This window comes from Mus pahari, chromosome 3 (assembly GCF_900095145.1).
Source record: "Mus pahari chromosome 3, PAHARI_EIJ_v1.1, whole genome shotgun sequence".
Taxonomy (NCBI): Eukaryota; Metazoa; Chordata; class Mammalia; order Rodentia; family Muridae; genus Mus; species Mus pahari.
This window is the reverse complement of record NC_034592.1, coordinates 70,157,280-70,176,280: the sequence shown is the minus strand read 5'-3', so window position 1 is coordinate 70,176,280 and position 19,001 is coordinate 70,157,280. Positions and strand designations below refer to the sequence as shown.

Here is a 19,001-nt window from a genome sequence, read left to right as displayed (position 1 = left end):
AGGGTTTCTCTGTGTAGTCCTGGCTGTCCTGGAACTCACTTTGTAGACCAGGCTGGCCTCGAACTCAGAAATCCGCCTGCCTCTGCCTCCCGAGCGCTGGGATTAAAGGCGTGCGCCACCACGCCCGGCAACAACCTTTTTTTTTTTATTTATTTAATTTAATTTTATTTTGAGATAGGCCTTCCCACAGTGAGGAAACTGCTGCTCAGACAAATAAATGATTAGCCTGAATGGCAGGGGGACCTGGATCAGGCTCCTACTCTTAAGCATTCCTCCTGTAAGGACGGGCAGTGGGGAGAATTACTATTATGGCTGGACCCACTGTGCACCACGTGAAGAGCTTCCCTGCCCATTGAGTCAGGCAATCCTCGCTGGACGATGATTTAAGGCGTGAAGAAGGCCAGGGTGAGGACCAGCGTGCAATGTCATTCAATGGAGAGCAGGACTCAAACTCTCACCTTCTCACTCCAGAGCCCATGCTCCCAATCGTGGAGCTGAGGCCCAGAGGGAGAGCGCTAAGGTAACTTTGGAAATGAACTTCAGCTTTGTGCATCTCCGCCTGCGGCCAGCAGGGGGTAGAAGTCTGCCAGACATCGGAAGGCCCTCCCTGCAAGCTCTCTGACTTGGTGGTGCCTGATGCAACAGGCATGGAGATTGGTTCCAGGTGGGTTGGGGCAAAGACCCAGCTGCCTCAGAGCTCATGAGATTTGCCCTATGCTGGAAGCTCCTCCTCCCCTCCTCCAGAGGGCCCAGCGGGGTACCCCTGAATCTGAACTTCCCATGAGCTTTGATGTCCCCATCCGCAACATCCGTAGATGGTATTATGAAAACCAAGGAGGGGTGACATTGCACCCTCCCTGCCCAACATGGTTAGAAACCTGACAAGACACTCACTTTCAGGAGGCTTTTCTGAGGTACCAGGGATATCCGGGGATGAAATAAAGGCGTCAGCCCCCTCCTCCAGGCTGGGGGACTTCTGACTCAGCCGCTGACCCACGATGGTTACATGGGTGTAGAAGCGGTCGCCTGTGACCTTGTGGTCCAAGGCTAACCCAACGAGTTTTATCTTCTTCCTGGCAACAGTCAGACCAGAGTGTGTGAGAGCTAGCTGTGCAGAGTCTAATGTCAAGGTCTAGGCACCATCCCCGCACTCCTTTATCTGGCCCTGACATAGGCTCCCTGTTGCTGTCTCCCTTGCTCAGAGCCTAACTTAAGCAGCTGCTCACACGGATAGATGCCCAGTAAATGAAGGGCAGGTGAGTATTCTTGGTCTATGCTCATGAAAGAGGGGCCAGAACAACCGCGGACACTGGCTCAGCCTGGTCCCCTCCAAACTTCAAGTCACCTCTTCAGTGCTAGGACCTTCCTTCATCAAGTCCCTTTGTCATCAGCAGAGCTGGTAATAGCATCTACATCCTACAGCTATTTGGCATACAGTACATACAGTAGTTACTCAATGAATGGCAGCGACTTGACCACACATATGTGCTAGGCTGTGCAGAACCACCTCTGGCTGCTGCTGAATTGAAAGGGGGCTGGGGAAAGCTCTCAATCAGGTTGACTCCCACCCCCACCCCCCAACCAAAAACAGTACGTTAAATTTCTTGGCAGCCTCCTCTTTTGGTCCATGTAACATTTAACACTATTTCAGGGTTGGTGGTGGGGTCTCCTACTCTGACCATTTCCTCCAAAGCCAAAGAGAATACTACCATTAATAGTAAAAAGTACATGTTAACCACCTAGTATGTGCTAGCTCTACTAGTTAAAACACACACACACACACACACATCTGCAAACAGGTGGCTCAGGTGCAAAAGCAGAGCTGGGAAATCTGAGGCCATTTGCAAAACTGAATTCCAAACCCATGTCTAAAGCCAAAGCCAATTCTGTCAATCACATCATCTAAGGCCTGGCCTCAACCCTCTACAGCAGGGGTCAGGGGTCAGGGGTCAGGGGTCAGGGGTCGGGGATCCGCTTCACACTCCAACCTCCTCTCCCAGCCTCTCACGTGTAGTCAACTTCCTCAGGGGCAGGAAAGGCTTCTGCAGGCCAGTTGAGAGCACAGTTCAGAAAGATAAGACAGGCCAGGCCAGACCATGTGAACATGATGACGGTGAAGGGGGCTCCAGCATCGTAGATCAGCTGTTGGGGAAGGACAGGCTATGGAGGAAGCCAGCTTGCCCGGTCCCCACAAAGGCTTTGGAGGATTGGAGCCTTGCATCCCGCTCCTTATACCCAATTTGAAGGTGGGGAAACCAAAGCCAAAAATCAAAAGTAAGACCCAGAACACCGGCCATTCCCTTTCTTCACCCAAGCTCCATTAAAGGAGCGTGGAGCCATTCTTTAAAAGTACTGAAGGTGCCTGCCCCTTGGAACAAGCCTTGGGACTCTCAACTACTACCTTGGAAAGGAATGCCAATTTTTGCCCATGACTCCGTAAAAATTATTCACACTCACGCGCACACACACACACACACACACACACACACATACACACACACACACACAAATGTTATTTCATATCATATGCTCAAGGGAAATTAATGCTCCAAGCTTACCCTTCCCCTGGCTACCAAATTTCCTCATGGAGAGGTAAATCCAACCCGAGAAGCCTTATCTCAAGGTTCCCAAGAGCACACAGACACACACAGGTAGGAAGGTGGGGTAATCTGGCAAGATTTTAATCCCAGAACAAATAGGTTCCGAACTGCTTGGGCTCTTGTGCAAATGGGCCAGCCCCTCTGATAAGAGAACTGTCTCCAATTGGTCTCCCTAACAGCCTCCTGCTGAGCGCTCTGGTCAAGGTGTGGGGGGAACCTCCACCTCTTCCAGGAGCATGGGACTTGGGCTCTTTCCTTCTGGTGGCAAGACGGAGCCTCTCTAGACAGCATCCCTTAAGCATGTAGGGGTGACAAATGACACTCCTCAAGGTCACAAGGAGGTAAGTAAAAATGCCCATGAAAGCAACAAACTGCCCAAGGTCAACTCTGAAGAATGGTCCCATGGAAAGAGTCCACTTGATGGAGGAAGAAGCCAGGTCCTCTAGCCCACTCCAAGTTTAAAGCTCAATCTTTCCTCTCCCAGGTCCCCCAGGCTGGCCTGACCGAGATCTATCTACTGTGGCACAGACATGCTTTGTAACCTAAGGTTAAGTTACCCAGCCTCTCCAGCAGGGAAGTTTAGCCAAAATAGCTGGCCTTCTGGACTTAACACCACCACTTACCCTGCCCCATCCAATTTTCCTGTGGCAAAGCAAAAAGAGAGCACAGAGGAGTAGGGAAGTGGGTCAGTGGGTAAAGTTTGGATCTCTGTCACATAAGCAAAGGTGGGATGTGGCAGCACACGTCTGCCACCCAGGATGGGCTGTGAGGTGGAAACAAGCAGATCCCGGTAGGCTTACTGGCCTGTTAGAACTGCAAGCTTCTTGTTCAGTGAGAAAATAAGAAAATAAGATGGAGTCGAGCAGGGGGTGGGGTGGGGGGTCGGGGCACACCTTTAATCCCAGCACTTGGGAGGCAAAGGCAGGTGAATCTCTATGAGTTTGAGGTCTTGTTGTCTACAGAGTGAGTTCTAGGACAGCCAAGGCTAACCAGAGAAACCCTTGTCTCAAAAACAAAACAAAACAAAACAAAACAAAACAGAACAAAAACAAGGACAGAAAAGAAGATGGAGAGCAAGAGACTAAGACCCCACATCAACCTCTGCTGCTCTAAGCATGGAAGAGCCCAACTGTAATGTGCACACAGACAAACACACAGTGAAGGGGGTGCGGGGAGACAACCCAGCCTTCCCCAGCCCTACGAAAAGTGCCATACCTTGATTCCAGGGAACGTGATGGCAGAAGACGCATAGGAACCAATCATGAGGGCCATGAAAGTGGATCGCAAATTCCCAAACATGTTGGGCAGCTGAAGGAGAAGAACAACTCTTATGAGCCGGTGAGATGCTAATATCATCCGAGACTCCCTCTCTTAGCACTCTGTAGGAAAGCTCGGAGTTGTTTCTCAAAGTGGCCTCCAGGAATGGCGGCTCCAGGAGACCTACAGAAGAGTCCCAAGGTAAAACCCCTTGGGGAATGTTTTCATTCTGGCGGCTCTATCATACTCTCAACATGCTTGGACACCTAACAAGTGTTCCAGAAATATCCTTAGAGAGAAGTTTTAACTTTGCCTCATCCCAAGGCTACCTGGGTTTTTTGCTCATGGAGCCCCTTTTATTCAGTGACACTTTTATTCTGAATAATCTGCTGGAGCAGGTGTTAAACACTGATCTAAGGACAGCAGAGCTCACAGACGCTCAATGTCCAGCACCACGCAGTTTCTCTAAACTGTTTACAACTCTAGTTCCTGACAGCCTTTTCTGGCCTCTGCAAGGCAACAGGCACGCACGTGATACACCGACATACGTGCAGACAAAAACACACATATGTATAACATAAATAGAAAATAAAAATTAAAAAACACCGACGTAGTCCAACTCATTTCCAAAGTGAGAATGCTGAAGCTGTGAAGGAAAGAAAACCCGCTCACGTTCACAACTTCCTCCTGGCCCCGTAAAGGCTGCGGCTGTGGAGAACCCTCTAAAACAAAGGTGACCTTTAATCTTCTCCGAGGCCCAAATACCATAGCCCACAGGTTCTGCTGAGCAGGGGTAAATCATGGGAAAGAGCGCGAAGGTAAGAACGAGGCTGAGGTGGCTCTGACAAGCAGAGCAGGCCCGGAATGCCAACCAGTAATGAATTCCTCCATCATCTGTTCTGCTCACTGACAGTGAACCAGGCCCCCCGGGGAAGAGAAAGCAAAGTCCTCCCTTCACACCACCGTCTTCCAGTGTTAGACGCCATAGGATAGGACCTTAGATACCACACGGAGACTAAAACCTCTCCACCAGAACAGAGGCTCGGTCGAAAGACCTCAAATACCGATGAGGGGGAAAGCATTTAAACAGAGAAAGGAGCTGTCGCTGACACCAAGAGACCGGTCAGGGAGACAAAATAGGCTCCCATTAGAACAAGGTTTCCTAGCGCCCTCTATCTGTTGTGTACACTGTCAAGGACACCAGGAAATGATTCCTTTACCGAAAGGGTAAAAGAGGCTCTGTCTAAGCCTGGCACTGGCAAGAGCTAACCACAGGTGACCCTGGAGGTAGCCTACTGACAGTAGTTAGAGCCCACGGGCAGTCTGCAACAGTAAAAGGCTCTTGGTTAGGCTTGTCAGCAGGAGGCAGGGCCAACAAGTGGTGGGGCGGGGTGGGGCCGGCGTCAGGCCCCACCATTGGCTGGATATTACCAAGGCGATGTGACCGCTGAGGAGTACAGACTGTCTGGCCTTCCAATCCCCTCTACAACCCCGGGCAGGGTCCAGGTCAAGCCTCCTGTTCCAGCCCCAGAAGAGATTTAGAGACCTGAGCCAATGTGCACAGCGGGAAAGGGTTGCCGCACTGAGGGGTGGGTCAGAAGGGATCAGCTTCCTTGAAAGTTGTGAAATGTCCCCAGCTGCAGTTAGAGGCAGCTGCTGGGATGAGAAATTCGGCCAAAACACCCAGTTTGGCCGCATCAGAGATAAACAACCAAAAAGAAAAGAAAAAAAAAGGCCCAACAAGAAATTTCCTACCCACCCCCACCCTGCTGAACTTTTAACCCTTATACCCACAAACATACATAGACATATAGAGTAAAACAAACACACAGAGACGTAATCGGTTGAGCCACATGAAAGGGTTAGTCTTGTAGGTCGAAGACAGTCAACTATTGGCAAATTCACACAGTCCAGGCTCACAGATGCATTTTCACACAAGCCCTTTAACACATACTCACTCCCCTGTAATGTGGCAAAGGTCCCCTCGGCTCAGCTGCTCCTTGGCTCTCAGGACCACATTACCCAGTTGAGTTCTCTTCCCAGTATTTATGACTGCTGACATGATTTATTAGTTTGCTTGCTTATTGGGTTTTCTGTTCCACCCCTCCCTAGTCCCCCATATGGAAGCTTCTGGAAGGTGAGGACATAGTCCTGTTTGTACTGTAGGCTCAGTGCGGGAACTGATCTCAACTGACAATACAGGCTCAGTACACACACAAAGTCTCACCCACGCACTGCCCCGTGCCTACCCTCAGCTCCCCACTTACATAGTCTCACACACAGCACTTGATCTGAGACACTCATTCTTTCTTGTGATTCTAAAGTTCTTTTTATTTGTGTGTATGAGCGTGCCTGGTGTGCCTGTGTGCTGTCCCCTCAGACGCCGGAAGAGGGTATTAGTTCCTCTGCTGCTTGAGTTACAGGCAGTTATGAGCTAGAGGCCTGGGGGGTGCTGACAACCCAGTCTGGTCCTCTGGAAGAACAGCAAATGTTCTGAACTGCTGAGCCATCTCTTCAGCCCCCTCTCACTCATTTCTAACCCCACCCACTCCCAGGTGTCTGGAAAGGAGCCAGGGCAAATCAGTAATACTCACAGTCAGTGAGGTAAACGTTAGGCAGATGCCAGCAAACCCATTCAAGGACAGTGCCAGGAATATCAACGGGGACAAAACTGGGAAGAGAAAGAAGGGTAGATGAGGGCATTTGTGGGGCCACGGGAGTCCACCTTCATCTTGCCCGTGTTCTAGAGAAGGCACACGAAGGCAGGCGGCTTACCTTCGGTGTCCCGGGAGGCCAAGGCCATGAGAGTGCAGGATGCGGCAAAGCAGGCACTGCAAAGACACAGAAACGTGGGGCATGATTTTTTTTTTTTTGGCCCCCCTTCCTCTGCATCACCTTCCTAGCCCTGCATCTCCCCACAACCCAGCCACCTCACCTGCCCACCAGGCGCAGGGGCCTGGGCCCAAATCGATCCATGAGAATCCCTAGAGGCAGTGTGGTAGCACTCAGCAGGAAGGAGCCAATGGTGAAGCCCAGATTGAGCATCTTTTCCTGCTGGTCACAGCTTGTCCACTGATGCTGTTCATCTTGGGTGGTATTGGTCCTGTTCTCAGCTGAGGAAGGAAAGGAAGGGCTCAGCACACGCAACAGAATCAGGAAGCCCAGCCCAGAGGTCCTGCCTTCCAATCCAGGCCTCTGGCTTGGACCAACCAGGTGTCTCTGGAAGTAATATGCTCTGTCTGGGGTGGGAAAAGAGTTCCTGACTGACAGTCATTAGCGTCTGGCCCTGGGAGACGCACATACATTCTCAGTGTGAGGCTACAGCTAGCTCAGTTGAGAAAGTGGATCATAGCATATAAAGTTATAATAGTCACTGGAGAGCACCAATGGGGAGCACCCCAAGTCAGTGACTGGTTCTTTAATGCACGCAATAAGAATGCACATAAAAAGTAGACACCTTCTCAGTAAATGATATTATGATAGTAATAGCTCATATTATTTAGCACTTAACTATGTTCCAGGCACTGTTCTGCACAGACCCTGTAAGTCACAACAAGCCCCCAAGAGTTCATTAACATCCCATCCCCCACATGAAGACACCAATGTGTTGCCTTCTGAGGGCTGAGCTCAACTGTAAACAAGGTAGAGTGAAGGGGAAAGAGGGTGACTTTGCTTAACTCTGTGCAGTGAGCCTCGAGGTGGTTGTTTCTGGGCAGTGGTGTCAGAGGAAAACAAGGCATTACCATTACCTGGGAGACAGGCCAAACAGGGTCTTCATTCCCATCGTCTACCTGACTAGCTATGGCGTCTTGACCTGGGAAACTCTCTTACTCTGTGCCCCAGGCCCCTTGTCTGCTCACAAGGGCAGAGAATGAGCAGCCACTGCTGGAAATAGTGAAGAGAGCTCTGCAGAGTTCCTGGCCCAGGGGAAAGGGTTGAGGCACATTCCAAAGCTCTTGAAATAGCTGACAGTGAGGTTGAGCCCAGACCCACAAGATCGTTCCCTAAGACTAGAAGCTCTGCAAAAGGCTCATCGCGGGGAACAAACGGATACTGATTTAAAGGGTGAGGTGAACTGTTTATAAGCATGAATTCCCAGTTCTCAAGGGGCTGACATGGGATTGCCTTGAGGTCAGCCTGAGCTACATAGTGAGTTCCAGGCCAGCCTGAGCTATGCATGAGACTCTGCCTTGAGAGAGAGAAAGAGACAGAGACAGAAACAGAAACAGAGACACAGACAGACAGACAGACAGACAGACAGACTAACTGACAGACAGACAGTGACACAGACAGACAGAGAATCATTAACTAAAAATACAAAAGTAATGAGTTCTTTAAGGAGAATGGAAGGATACGATTGTTCCTAGGTGCTGGAAAAGAGGGTGGTTATTGACCCTTAGCATCAAGTTGCCTTAAACTGCCAAAGGACCTACAGGTAGCATGAGGTAATGATCTGTGTGTTAACATAAAAAAGAACATAAAGCGTGCATCATAAAAGCAGGCTACCAAGAAAGGAACTGCCTTGGGCAGTACCAACTACCTGGGAGGCTAGGGAAAGGGCTAAAGTACCTGGAGGAAGTGGGAGGGGGTTAGACCACTCAGCCTTCGAGGGCCATGCTAACCCTCTTACTTAACTATCTTCATGATCACCATCCACTTCACCACTGGGTTTGTCCATATGGGTTTATGCTACACCTGATTACTAGACATTTGCTGTACGCCAGCATTGTATTAGAGAAAGGCAAGTCAGACCCAAGGCCACAAACACATGACCACTGATTCTCTCCCTGTCCCTGTTGTGCTGGGCTGGCAGGAAATTGGGCTGAGTGTCACTTTAAGTTAAAATCCAGTCTTCTAGTTCATTAACAATCTGGGCCCTCGCTGGGCACGGTAGGATGCAACCACAGCCCCTGCTACTCAGGAGGCTGAGGTAAAAGCCATTGGACACAGGAGCTCTGGGCCAAACCTGAGCAACATAGAAGAAAGAGATGGAGAAAGAGAGAGTGGAGGGAGGAAAAGTCAGGAAGATCTAGCTGTTCCTGCTGAAGAGGTGGCCTCCTCTCTTGCTAGGGCTGTCCTTCTTGGATAGGTTGATGTCTATCTCACAGCTCCCAGAGGCTGGCTGTCTTAACCCTGCTCTGCTTGCTGCCTTTATTATCATCTGCCTGCCCTTATATGACACTTGAATGTGTAGCCTCCGAGTTAAGAGACTGTCCCTGCCTTTAAGTCTTCCATAATAGAAGGCCAAGCTAACACCCGCTTTGTGCCAGGTTGTTCAAGCAAAATCTCCGTTAATCTTTACAACAACCCTAAAGAGTTAGTACAGCGGTCTTGATTACAGATGATGAGGTTTCCAGAAGCAAGAGCACTCCGCCACCCAGCAGCCTACATTGGGCTCCAATTCAAACTCAGAACAATCTCCTAATCCATCTTTGCTTCCTCTTAGACTTTCCTGCTGGTGACACGGTTACACCACCCAAGCACCTCAGGACAAAGTTCTAGCTGGAAAGGTCTTGTCTATGGCCCCAGGGAAGGTAATGTTGGAGCCAAGTCCAGTGCTCTGAGATAAGAAGTTTAATGAAAGACCTGATGCTAAATGGGGAAAGAGAGAGAGAGAGAGAGAGAGAGAGAGAGAGAGAGAGAGAGAGAGAGAGAGNGAGAGAGAGAGAGAGAGAGAGAGAGAGAGAGAGAGAGAGAGAGAGAGAGAGAGTGGTCTCCGCAGAGTGAGGTCCTACCCAGCCAATCCTGCAGCCGGTGAAGGGAAAAGACCTGAGGGGTTTGATACCTAAAAAACATCAGAGTCCAAGTTTATGCACCAGCAGAGGCCCAGATTCCAGCCCCACCGGGCAACAGAACTTGGCAACTTCAACCTCCTGGTTAAAGAAGGATAACTGTAAAGAGTCTATGGAATCTTCCTCTTCAGTTAAGGAAAGTCACTGAGACCAGGTGTGTGGAGGCCCAGAGAGACCATTTCATGGAGCTGTGAAGGTGAAGCCTCGATTGCACTGGAGACCCCAAGATAGTGGATAAACCATGGGATGTCTGCCAAGGAGAGCCACTAACAGGCTGTGGAACAAGTCCAAGAGAGAGAAGTATGTTGCAGTCAACCAAGCTGGAAGGGGTGGGAGATCTGAAGAGCCTTTGATAACTGACATGGAGTAACAGGATTAGAGTTTGCCCTGTTCCGTTTCCTGCTTTGGTCTAGTATTTCCTCAGTACCCTTATATCCCGTTTTTGGAATGGTAATGTATATAGTCTGTGCTATTGTATGTTGAATCATGTAATTTGATTTTTGATTTTGACAGGGGTTACAGTTAAGAGATTGCCAAGCCTCCGAAGGGACTTTTTTTTTTTTTTTTAAGTATCGAGAGTGTTATTGACTATGGGGACTTTGGACTAAATGTATTTTGTATTATGATATGGCTATAAGCCTATGGGGGGCAGAGGATGACATGTGGTGGTTTGAATGAGAATGGTATTTGAATGTTTGACTCCAGGTTGGTAGAACTGCTTAGGAAGGATTTGGAGGTGGGTGCCTGGAGCCAGGCCTTGAGGCCTTGGATATGGTGTTTCTTCACACCAAGAACAGTATCTAAGACAGCTGGACTGCTCTAGATCAGTCCTCAGCCATCAGTGGTTGGGACACTTGAGCTTTTCCCATGAGGCTTCCTATGGTCACTTTGTGCCCTCCTCACAAAGGAGGATGTGGGGATAGAGCCCACAGTGTCGCACTTGTTAAGGAGACACTTGAGCCTCAGCAGTAGTCCTTGCTCTCCTTACCAGCTGAGTGACTGTAGGCACATCACATCTCCTAGTTTTGGTTTTCTGTCCCCCGAAATGGGGTTATAATAATACTGACATCACAGATTTAAAATGAGATCTAAAGATCTAACAAACAGTAAATATTAAACAACCATTAGCATTCTTTTGTTACTTTGTTAGTGTGTTACAAACTGAAATGGCCCTGATTAAATTTTGAGTAACAGTTCCCATTAGCTCTTACCCTGGAGTAAGATAAATAGCGGGGAGACCAAGGAACCCCAAAGATGACACAAATGTCAACCTCAGTAATGAGCTTCACATTTGCTGAGTTCTTCAACTGTTTCTTAAACAATATCATTTGAGACTTGCATGGCTCTGTGACAGAAAACTAACAACTATTCAGATGGAGACCATTAAAGAAAATCACAACCATTCAGAACGCAGAGGGCAAGTATGCGTGTGGTACCCAGTCCCAACGGATACATCTACCATACAACTCCTGGACCTGAGGCAGAAGGCATAATGGAAGAGGGGACAGAGAGATTGTAAGAGCCAAGTTTGCTGTGAGATTGCATCTCCTAGAAATGTCAGGGAAGACTCATGATGAATGAGGCACCAGGAAGAAGAAAGGGCTGTTTATGATCAGATAGCACGAGCAAGACAGAACAGAAAACACCCATCCTATCCGTCAGCCTGCATGGCCCCTTGCTCGAGGAGGCGGGGAGAGAGAGATGCTCAGCATTGATGTCCTTTCCAAAAGTGCACAAATATGTTCTGGGGGAAAGGACAAGAGTTCACTTAGTTCACCACTAGTGATCAGAAACAGCCAGACCCAACCACACACCCACTTTCAAGTAACTCAAAACATCAAGTCAGGACTTCATAAGACTAAGGATCAACACTTAAAAGCCCAAACCACAAAACTAAGAAAACACAGGTGCAAATTTCTGTGACCTCAAATTTAGCCAACGGCTTCTTAAACAGGATGGTGCAGCAGAATAAAAATTAGGCAAATGAAATTTTATCAACATTAAAAAGGATACACACCAGAAAAAAAAGAAAAGAAAGAAAACTATATGAAGGACCTAGATCAGGTAAAGAACTCTGACAGGTCAATAATGAAAAAGAAAGACCTAGGCGTATGGCTCAGCAGTAGACTGTGCATTTGCTTAGCAGTATAAGGCCCAGGGTCCAATCTCTGAATAAATAAACAAGCAAATAGCACAACTTAAAAGGGGAAGAAGAAGCTGACTAGATGTTATTCCAGAGAATATGCCAACAAAAACACATGAAAAAAACATTCAACCTCAGTAGCCATTAGGGAAATGCAAATTTTAAAAGACAGCCAAAAAAAAAAAAGACAGTCAACAACCAAAGCTGAGGTTGAGGTTGTGGAGTACCAGAATCCCTCATGCACTGCTGGTGAGAATTTAAAATGTGGTTATCATTTTGGAAAACATTAAAGTTACCTTCATGACCCAGCAAATCCACTCCAAAATAAATACATAAACATGGGAGTATTTATTAGCCTTAATAACCCAGATGGCCATTAACTAATGAAGAAAATGCAGTCAGTCCACATGATAGAGAACTACTCTGCTATTAAGAACAAAAACAAAGACAAAAACAAAAACAAGGCTTATATGTGGAACAAGGATGAACCTAAAAAAAAAAAAAAAAAAAACAAAAACAAAAAAACCATTATGCAAGTGAAAGAAATCAGCCACAAAGGACAAAATTCCATTTATAGAAAACGTTCCAAATAGGTGTAGCTGGTATTTGTCACAGCCAGTCTCTGATAGAAAGCAGACAAGTGGTTGCCTAGAGAGAGAACGGAGAGCTGGTGTTGGTAATGGTACAGTGTTGCTTTTGGGGATACATATATGCTCTAAAATTTGTGGGGGTGACTGTGAAATATTGGATATTTTTGAAGCTATTATATTGTATGTTACAAATGAGAGATTTATTCGTATCACAGGCCCTTAAAAGTTCTGGGGGTGGTAGAAATGTTGTAAATATTGACTTGTGATAATTACTAGAGTGTATATATTTATCAAACATCATCAAAATGTACAAGGTAAATCAATTTCTGCTAAAAAATTCTTATCGAAAGCCTATTACCTCCAGGTACAGAAGACAGAGAGAAGCCACTGGATGGGTTATAGCAGACACTGAGGCCACCAGACAATAAAGGGATGATGTTCTCTAGTCTCCAGGGAAAGCTCAGAGGAATTTGAGTCTCCTGTGGGTGGGGGTCCCTAAGGACCCACATGGTCCTCTCAACCATTCTGAGATGCAAGCCTATCATTCCATCTCAGACTTCTTCCTCAAGGAATCCACCGTGCCTTCCTGGGCCTCACGCTAACTCCATCATCTCCAGCCCCAGCCCTCCGTGACTGGGGCCAGGCACCTGGGCAGAGTGCCATAGCTGGGTGCAACCCACTGCTTCCTTAGAGATAACTTCGGCAGGGGTGGGGCAGCCCCACAGTATAGCTGGAGCTGCAAGTAAGAATAGATATCAAGACCTCCTCACCTCCACCCTCAAAGAAATGGTTTTCCATCCTCCCACACTCACAGGCTAAGCAATGAGGCAACAGGTTGAGCTGAGGAGCCAGGAGAAGCCAGAAGGACATTCATGTGTGTGTTGAGACACTCAATTTGCAAGGAACTCACTGGTTAAATGAGATGGAAGCTGGGATTCAAATCCCTGCTGGCCTTCTTTCCACAACATGGATGTGGGAAAAGAGACAGGAGAGACATCAAACTGCACACCACACAGCCCCTTCACTGAGCACAACACTCTCCTTTCCAGAAAAGAAAAATATCCACCAAGTCCCAGCCACCAAGTGAGGCGCTCCCTCCCTGACCTGATGGACAGATGCAGACAGGCAGCCTCTGGCTACACTAACTGTTCTCAAAGAGTTTAGAATTCCCACTCCAGGTCGGGGCCACTTTACACAAGACCAAGGTGATTGGTGTGGAAAACACAAACAAACGCTCCACAAATATCCATTCTAGAGGAAATAAGGCTGTTAACTTCGTTTAAAAGGGATGATTTGTAGAACTGGGAACTCCAAGGTCCTGAAAAGACCAAGAGTATAGGTCCTTCACATTCATACTCCAGTTTGTGTACTTCTGCTTGATCTCATTAAGAACTCTCTGTGTATTGGTGATGGATGTAGCTCAATGCTTGCTAGCACACACCACACACACACACACACACACACACACACACACACACACACACACACAAAAGACCTGTTTAACTTGAGAATTCCTTATCCAGGTAGGTGCAGAACTTCTAAGAGTCTACGGACTACTCTAGACAGAAGGTTGTCATAGGCAATCAGTCTCCGCATATGGATGCCTAGTAGGACTTCGGCGTTTAATGACCACTGAATCAGAGAATCCTGATAGAGTGGCACGTGAAGTTTGAAGAGATCATGAAGTGAGGCTGTCCAGTTCCTAGCTGCTCAGTGTTCCGGTCTTGGGTAGCCCTGCTTTGTCGCTCTGTCTCTGCCTGACCACCTGTCCTTGTTTTCCAACACCCTGCCTCCTCCTTCTACCGTCCCTCGCGGTCTTCACCTCCCACCCCCAAAACCTCCTCAGATATACCTGGGCACAGGCTGGAATAGAAGCCTTCCTTCTTGAGCATGATCAGCAGGGAGGCCCAGCCCAGGAGCACCGCGGAGAAGAAGAGGTTCTCCACCACAGCGGTGCAAGCCATCCACCAGCGCCTGCGGTACGCCTGCTTCAGCGTGGGAGCCATGGTGGCCGAGACTCTGCAGAGAAACAGAGCGCTCAGAGAAGGGCTTCCTAGCGGCCCTTGGGAAGGGTACTCCATCATGGTGGCTCCTAAGACCCCTGGAGCCAAAGAGATGGTGCTTTCATGAAGGCCCCATAGAGCCCGGTGCTGCGGAGCTGACTCCGCGCGCTCTGGCAGTGCCAGGAGCGAACGCGCCACTGGCCCGCAGGGCGCTATCAGGAACCAGAAAGGTCTGGTCTGAGCGAAGCAACTTCCTGGCGCGCTGCCGGGCTTGCCTACCCGGGCCAGGGCGCCCCGATCCCGCTCCAGGAGACAACCCCCCCAAGTTCCCAAAGTCTCTCAAAGTCACCGAGGGGCAGACCGTGCTCTGTAGCCACCTCTGGCCCACAGCTAGCCAGCCTCTTGGCGCCAGATCGGATTCTCAGAAGCGAGCAGGAGGCGGAAAGGGAAGTCTGGGGCTACCCCGAGACCCTCTATTCTAGTTACGCCTTTCATTCTACTCCTCCTCTCCAGAGCCCGGGTAGAAAACCTCCTCCCGCCTGACACAGCCCGCGGCGCTCGTCCTGTCTCCTGGGCCAATCCCACGGCTGCCACGTGGAGGGAGACCCTGGGCGGGCCCCGTGGCGCCCCCGCGCGCCCCTCATTCCGCCGCGCGCCTGGAAACGCGCCAGCCCCCCTGTCCCTGGGAGGGGGCTTGGGCTCCGGCAGGAAGTCCGGTGCCTGCAGACTTTATAAGGACATACTTCATAAGGAGGCGGATGGGGTGGCCGGCGGGCGGGTGTGTTTACCAGAGGGAAAGAAGAAACCCGAGACCGCCAGGGCCACGGTAGCCACCGCCAACGAGGGAGGCGATCTGACGCGGGGACCCGAAGCAAGACCCGGGCGAGCCAAGAGGAAATAATCAGGGGAAGAAGAGCAAACAAGAAAGAGGAAGGGAAAGAGACCCTCCTCTAGGGGGTGGCCCAGCCCCTCATCTGTGAAACGGGGCTTTTGAATCAGGGATCCCCGAGGTCCCATCCTATAATGACAACCGTGGTTCTAAACAGAGTGGAAGAGAAGAAGGGGAAAAATGAAGGGGTCGGACAGAGGGAACAATGTGCCCAGAGACTCGGGTAACGGGCGCTTCACAGGGACCTGCAAGTGTGGCTGGGTGACTTTGAGCTGCGCTAGCTGCTCACCTGTCCCCGACAAACTTGCCTCCCGCAGCTGTTGACACCCGGAGTAACAAAGAGTCTTCCCGGCGCTTCCACACTCCGGATCTCCTGAGACCCAGGATCCCAATTCCAAATCGCATCCACGCGGGGGTCTTCCCTGCGTGCCAGACCCAGCGGACCTCAGAACCCGCCGGTCTCACCTCGTCTGCGCCCTCGAAAGAAGCAGTGGATCTGGGAACCGTCCGGGCGCCACAGATCAGTGAAGCGGGGAAGCCAGGGCATGAACTACTGGATCTGCCGAGTTGATAGCTGTATTTACAGGCGTTGGGAGCAGCGCCCCAAGGTGGGGGCGGGGGTTCCCGTCCTTCCCCACCCCTTAGGTCGAGTTTCATGCACACGTGACTCGCCTGTTGGTCCCCAGATACTCTTCTTACCCAGTACGCCCGGGGCGCCTAAATTTCCACTCTCGACCCCCAGCTTCTCTTTTGACCCCCTGAACTAAAGTTTGACAGCATTCTCTACATCTTTGTTCAAAACAACCAAAAACTTGGCTGGAGTTAAACTGGATGCTGGAAAGGCTAGGGTGGGGTCTTGAACTGCGAAGTCGAAAAGGATTCTTTTCCAAGAGTCGGGAACTCTTTTGGAGTTTATATGCTCCAATTAAGAGTCTGCATCTTGAAAGCTGTCTAGCCTGAGTTACCTTGGGCAACTTAATCTCTCAAAGCTTGTTTCCTTCTCTATAAATTTGGATAACCGCATTTGCCGGCCTGTCAAGAGGAGATAGAATTAGGATGCAGTAGTAATTAATGCTGGGTACACTTGACTTGATGAGCATAATAAATGTTCATTGTTGCCGCTGTTGTCATTATTTCGCAAGATTCAGTGATCAGGTGCTTCCTGTCGCTAAATGATTGACCTTTTGGTAAATCATTCAGTCCACCTGGCCTCAATTTCCCCATCTGTAAAACAGGGAAGGTATTCAGTACTTATTTGGGCAAAGGCACAGATTAAAGAAGTAATTGTGCTGAAGGAAAATACGGGTATGGGTTAACTCGGTGCATTAAGAATGAAAAAGAGGGGCCAGGGGTGGGTGGTACATGCATTTCATTCCAGCACTCAGGAGGGAGAGGCAGGCAGATCTCACAAGTTTGAGGCTAGCCTGATCTCAGGGCAGCCTGGGTTGTTACACAGAGGAAACCCTGGGATTGGGGACAGGGAGTGGGTGGTATGGCTGGTAAAATGCTTGCTTAGAGTGTCTAAGCCTGAAGGTTTGATCTGAAGTACAGCACAAACCAGGGTTAGTGGCGCATGTCTGAGAGGTTGGGGCAAAGGGATGAGAAGTTTAAGGTCATGTTCAATTTGCAAGAAGCCAGCCTGGGCTACATGAAACCCTGTCTCAAAAAATAAAAAAAATAAAAAATAAAAAGGTGAGGATACAGGTGTGCTTCACAGAGCTCTGAAGGAGCCGGAACTGATGCAGAGAGTTCCACAAAAGTAGCCAGGAAGGAGCTCCTGAAGCCCCGAGCAGCTGAACCACCACACCAAAAAAGGAGCTAACATTGCCAAGTGACTGAGATGTGATGGGCACTTTCCAGAACAAAAGTTATTAAATATGCAGCTCATCGAAGAGTGCTTCAAACCTCACACGTTCTCACACAGAGAGTAAACCAGGTTTGCAGCTAGACCACAGAGCCTGGAGGCAGGGCTGGCTGGGAAGTTTTCTGGTGTTTTCATTCCTGTGAGCCAGGTGAAGGAACAGCAAAGCAAAAGCTTGGCAGTAGAAAGGCACGGGAAGTTCTCTGGCAAAAAAGCGTGTGTCAGCCTTTGATGGTTTTACTTCTTAAAATGCCTCACTGGCTGCAGGGTAGGGAGTGTGGCTGAGCAATAGAGCTCTCAAATATGTTCCAATCCAGAAGGACAACACACACACATACACACACACATGCACACACACATACATGCACACACATACACATACACACATGCACACACATACACACATATACACACTCACACACATACACACATTCACAAAGATAAACACACGCACACACATATACACGCACATACACATGCACACACATACATGCATGCATATGCACACACATACACACATATACACACTCACACACATAAACACACATGCACACACATACACACACATCTACACACATACACACACACACACAAGCATATATATATGCTTCTACACCCTTGACCTCAGGGTCAAATTCCTTAGCTCAGTACAAGGGACCCCACAGGAAAGGTTCTAACTCAACAGCATCACCACCTCTTGATGACCACATTGAAACATTAATCCACTATTTATGAAGATGCTTTGTGGACATAAGCACAGACATTCGCACTGAAGTTTCAATGAGGTTGTGAGTCCCACTTTAGTGTCCATGAACTCCTGTGTCTGGAAGGCTTGCTACTCCAAGTTCCATCTGATGCTCCCATCTTCCTCTTAGGGACTCTCTGTGAAGTCAGGAGCCTTTGTTCTGTTCACTGCTTGCATATGCAGAACACCTAAGAGCAGATGTGTGGGGCGGAGCCCGGCCAGCTGGTTTCACACCTTCCGGGCTTTGCACCTGCTCTTCCTTCTTGTAGGGGGTGGCAGATTCACTTCTTCATTTCCAGTTCACTCATCCTCACAGCACTGTCAAGCTTCACCTTCATTTGGAAGCTGCCCGCCCATCCCCAAAGACTGTGCTGATCCCTTAAGGAAGCCCCCACTGATCTAAAACCAGTCATGTTGTAGGTGACTTGTATGGCTGTTGCTGCCTATCACAGACCTGACATACAGTAAACTGCGGCTAGACATATGTTGAATAAATGAGAAGGGAGTGGCAGGAAATAAAGCTGGAAAGGAAGTGTAGGATGACTTTGAAATGATCTCCGTGAAGCTAAATACTTACAGTAAAAACAACACAAAAACTGAGTTCTTTCAGGACTGATAAAGGCTACTGAGTCTTTCCCTTAAAGCTATCTGCAGACATCTTTTTCTTCTTTTGGTTTTGTTTGAAGGGGACAGACATGGTTAATGTTTAATGAAAGGAGGGTATATTGGGAAGGAAATCTTAAGTAGGTAGGAAGCCTATATAATGGCAGGTTGGAGAATGTCAGGTACTGTCACACACACACACACACACACACACACACACCCTGCACTCAAGAAGCTGAGGCAAGGCTGTGTGGCAGGCACAAGGGCAAGACTAGTTCTAGGCCAGGGCTACGGAGCAAAACTAAGACCAGCAAACAGGGGGTGGGATGGTGGTGGAGAGACAGCTCAACCAATAAGAGTAGTTGCTGCAGCCGGGCGTGGTGGCGCATGCCTTTAATCCCAGCACTCGGGAGGCAGAGGCAGGCGGATTTCTGAGTTCGAGGCCAGTCTGGTCTACAAAGTGAGTTCCAGGACAGTCAGAGCTATACAGAGAAACCCTGTCTCGAAAAACCAAAAAA

The 19,001-nt window shown here is 49.0% G+C and overlaps 1 protein-coding gene across 1 annotated transcript in view; it reads right to left on the bottom strand.

The window, feature by feature from the left end:
• Slc43a1 (solute carrier family 43 member 1) overlaps positions 1–15,835 on the bottom strand; it is a 22,745-nt gene extending 6,910 nt beyond the window's left edge. The window contains exons 1-8 of the mRNA XM_021193498.2: positions 15,564–15,835; positions 14,235–14,401; positions 6,793–6,970; positions 6,633–6,688; positions 6,452–6,528; positions 3,816–3,908; positions 2,009–2,142; positions 895–1,073 (exon numbers count right to left, since the gene is read on the bottom strand). Coding sequence (XP_021049157.1) covers positions 895–1,073; positions 2,009–2,142; positions 3,816–3,908; positions 6,452–6,528; positions 6,633–6,688; positions 6,793–6,970; positions 14,235–14,401; positions 15,564–15,679 — 1,000 coding nt within the window. The 5' untranslated portion in view covers positions 15,680–15,835. The remainder of the gene's footprint in view (positions 1–894; positions 1,074–2,008; positions 2,143–3,815; positions 3,909–6,451; positions 6,529–6,632; positions 6,689–6,792; positions 6,971–14,234; positions 14,402–15,563) is intronic.
• Positions 15,836–19,001: the final 3,166 nt, after the last annotated feature.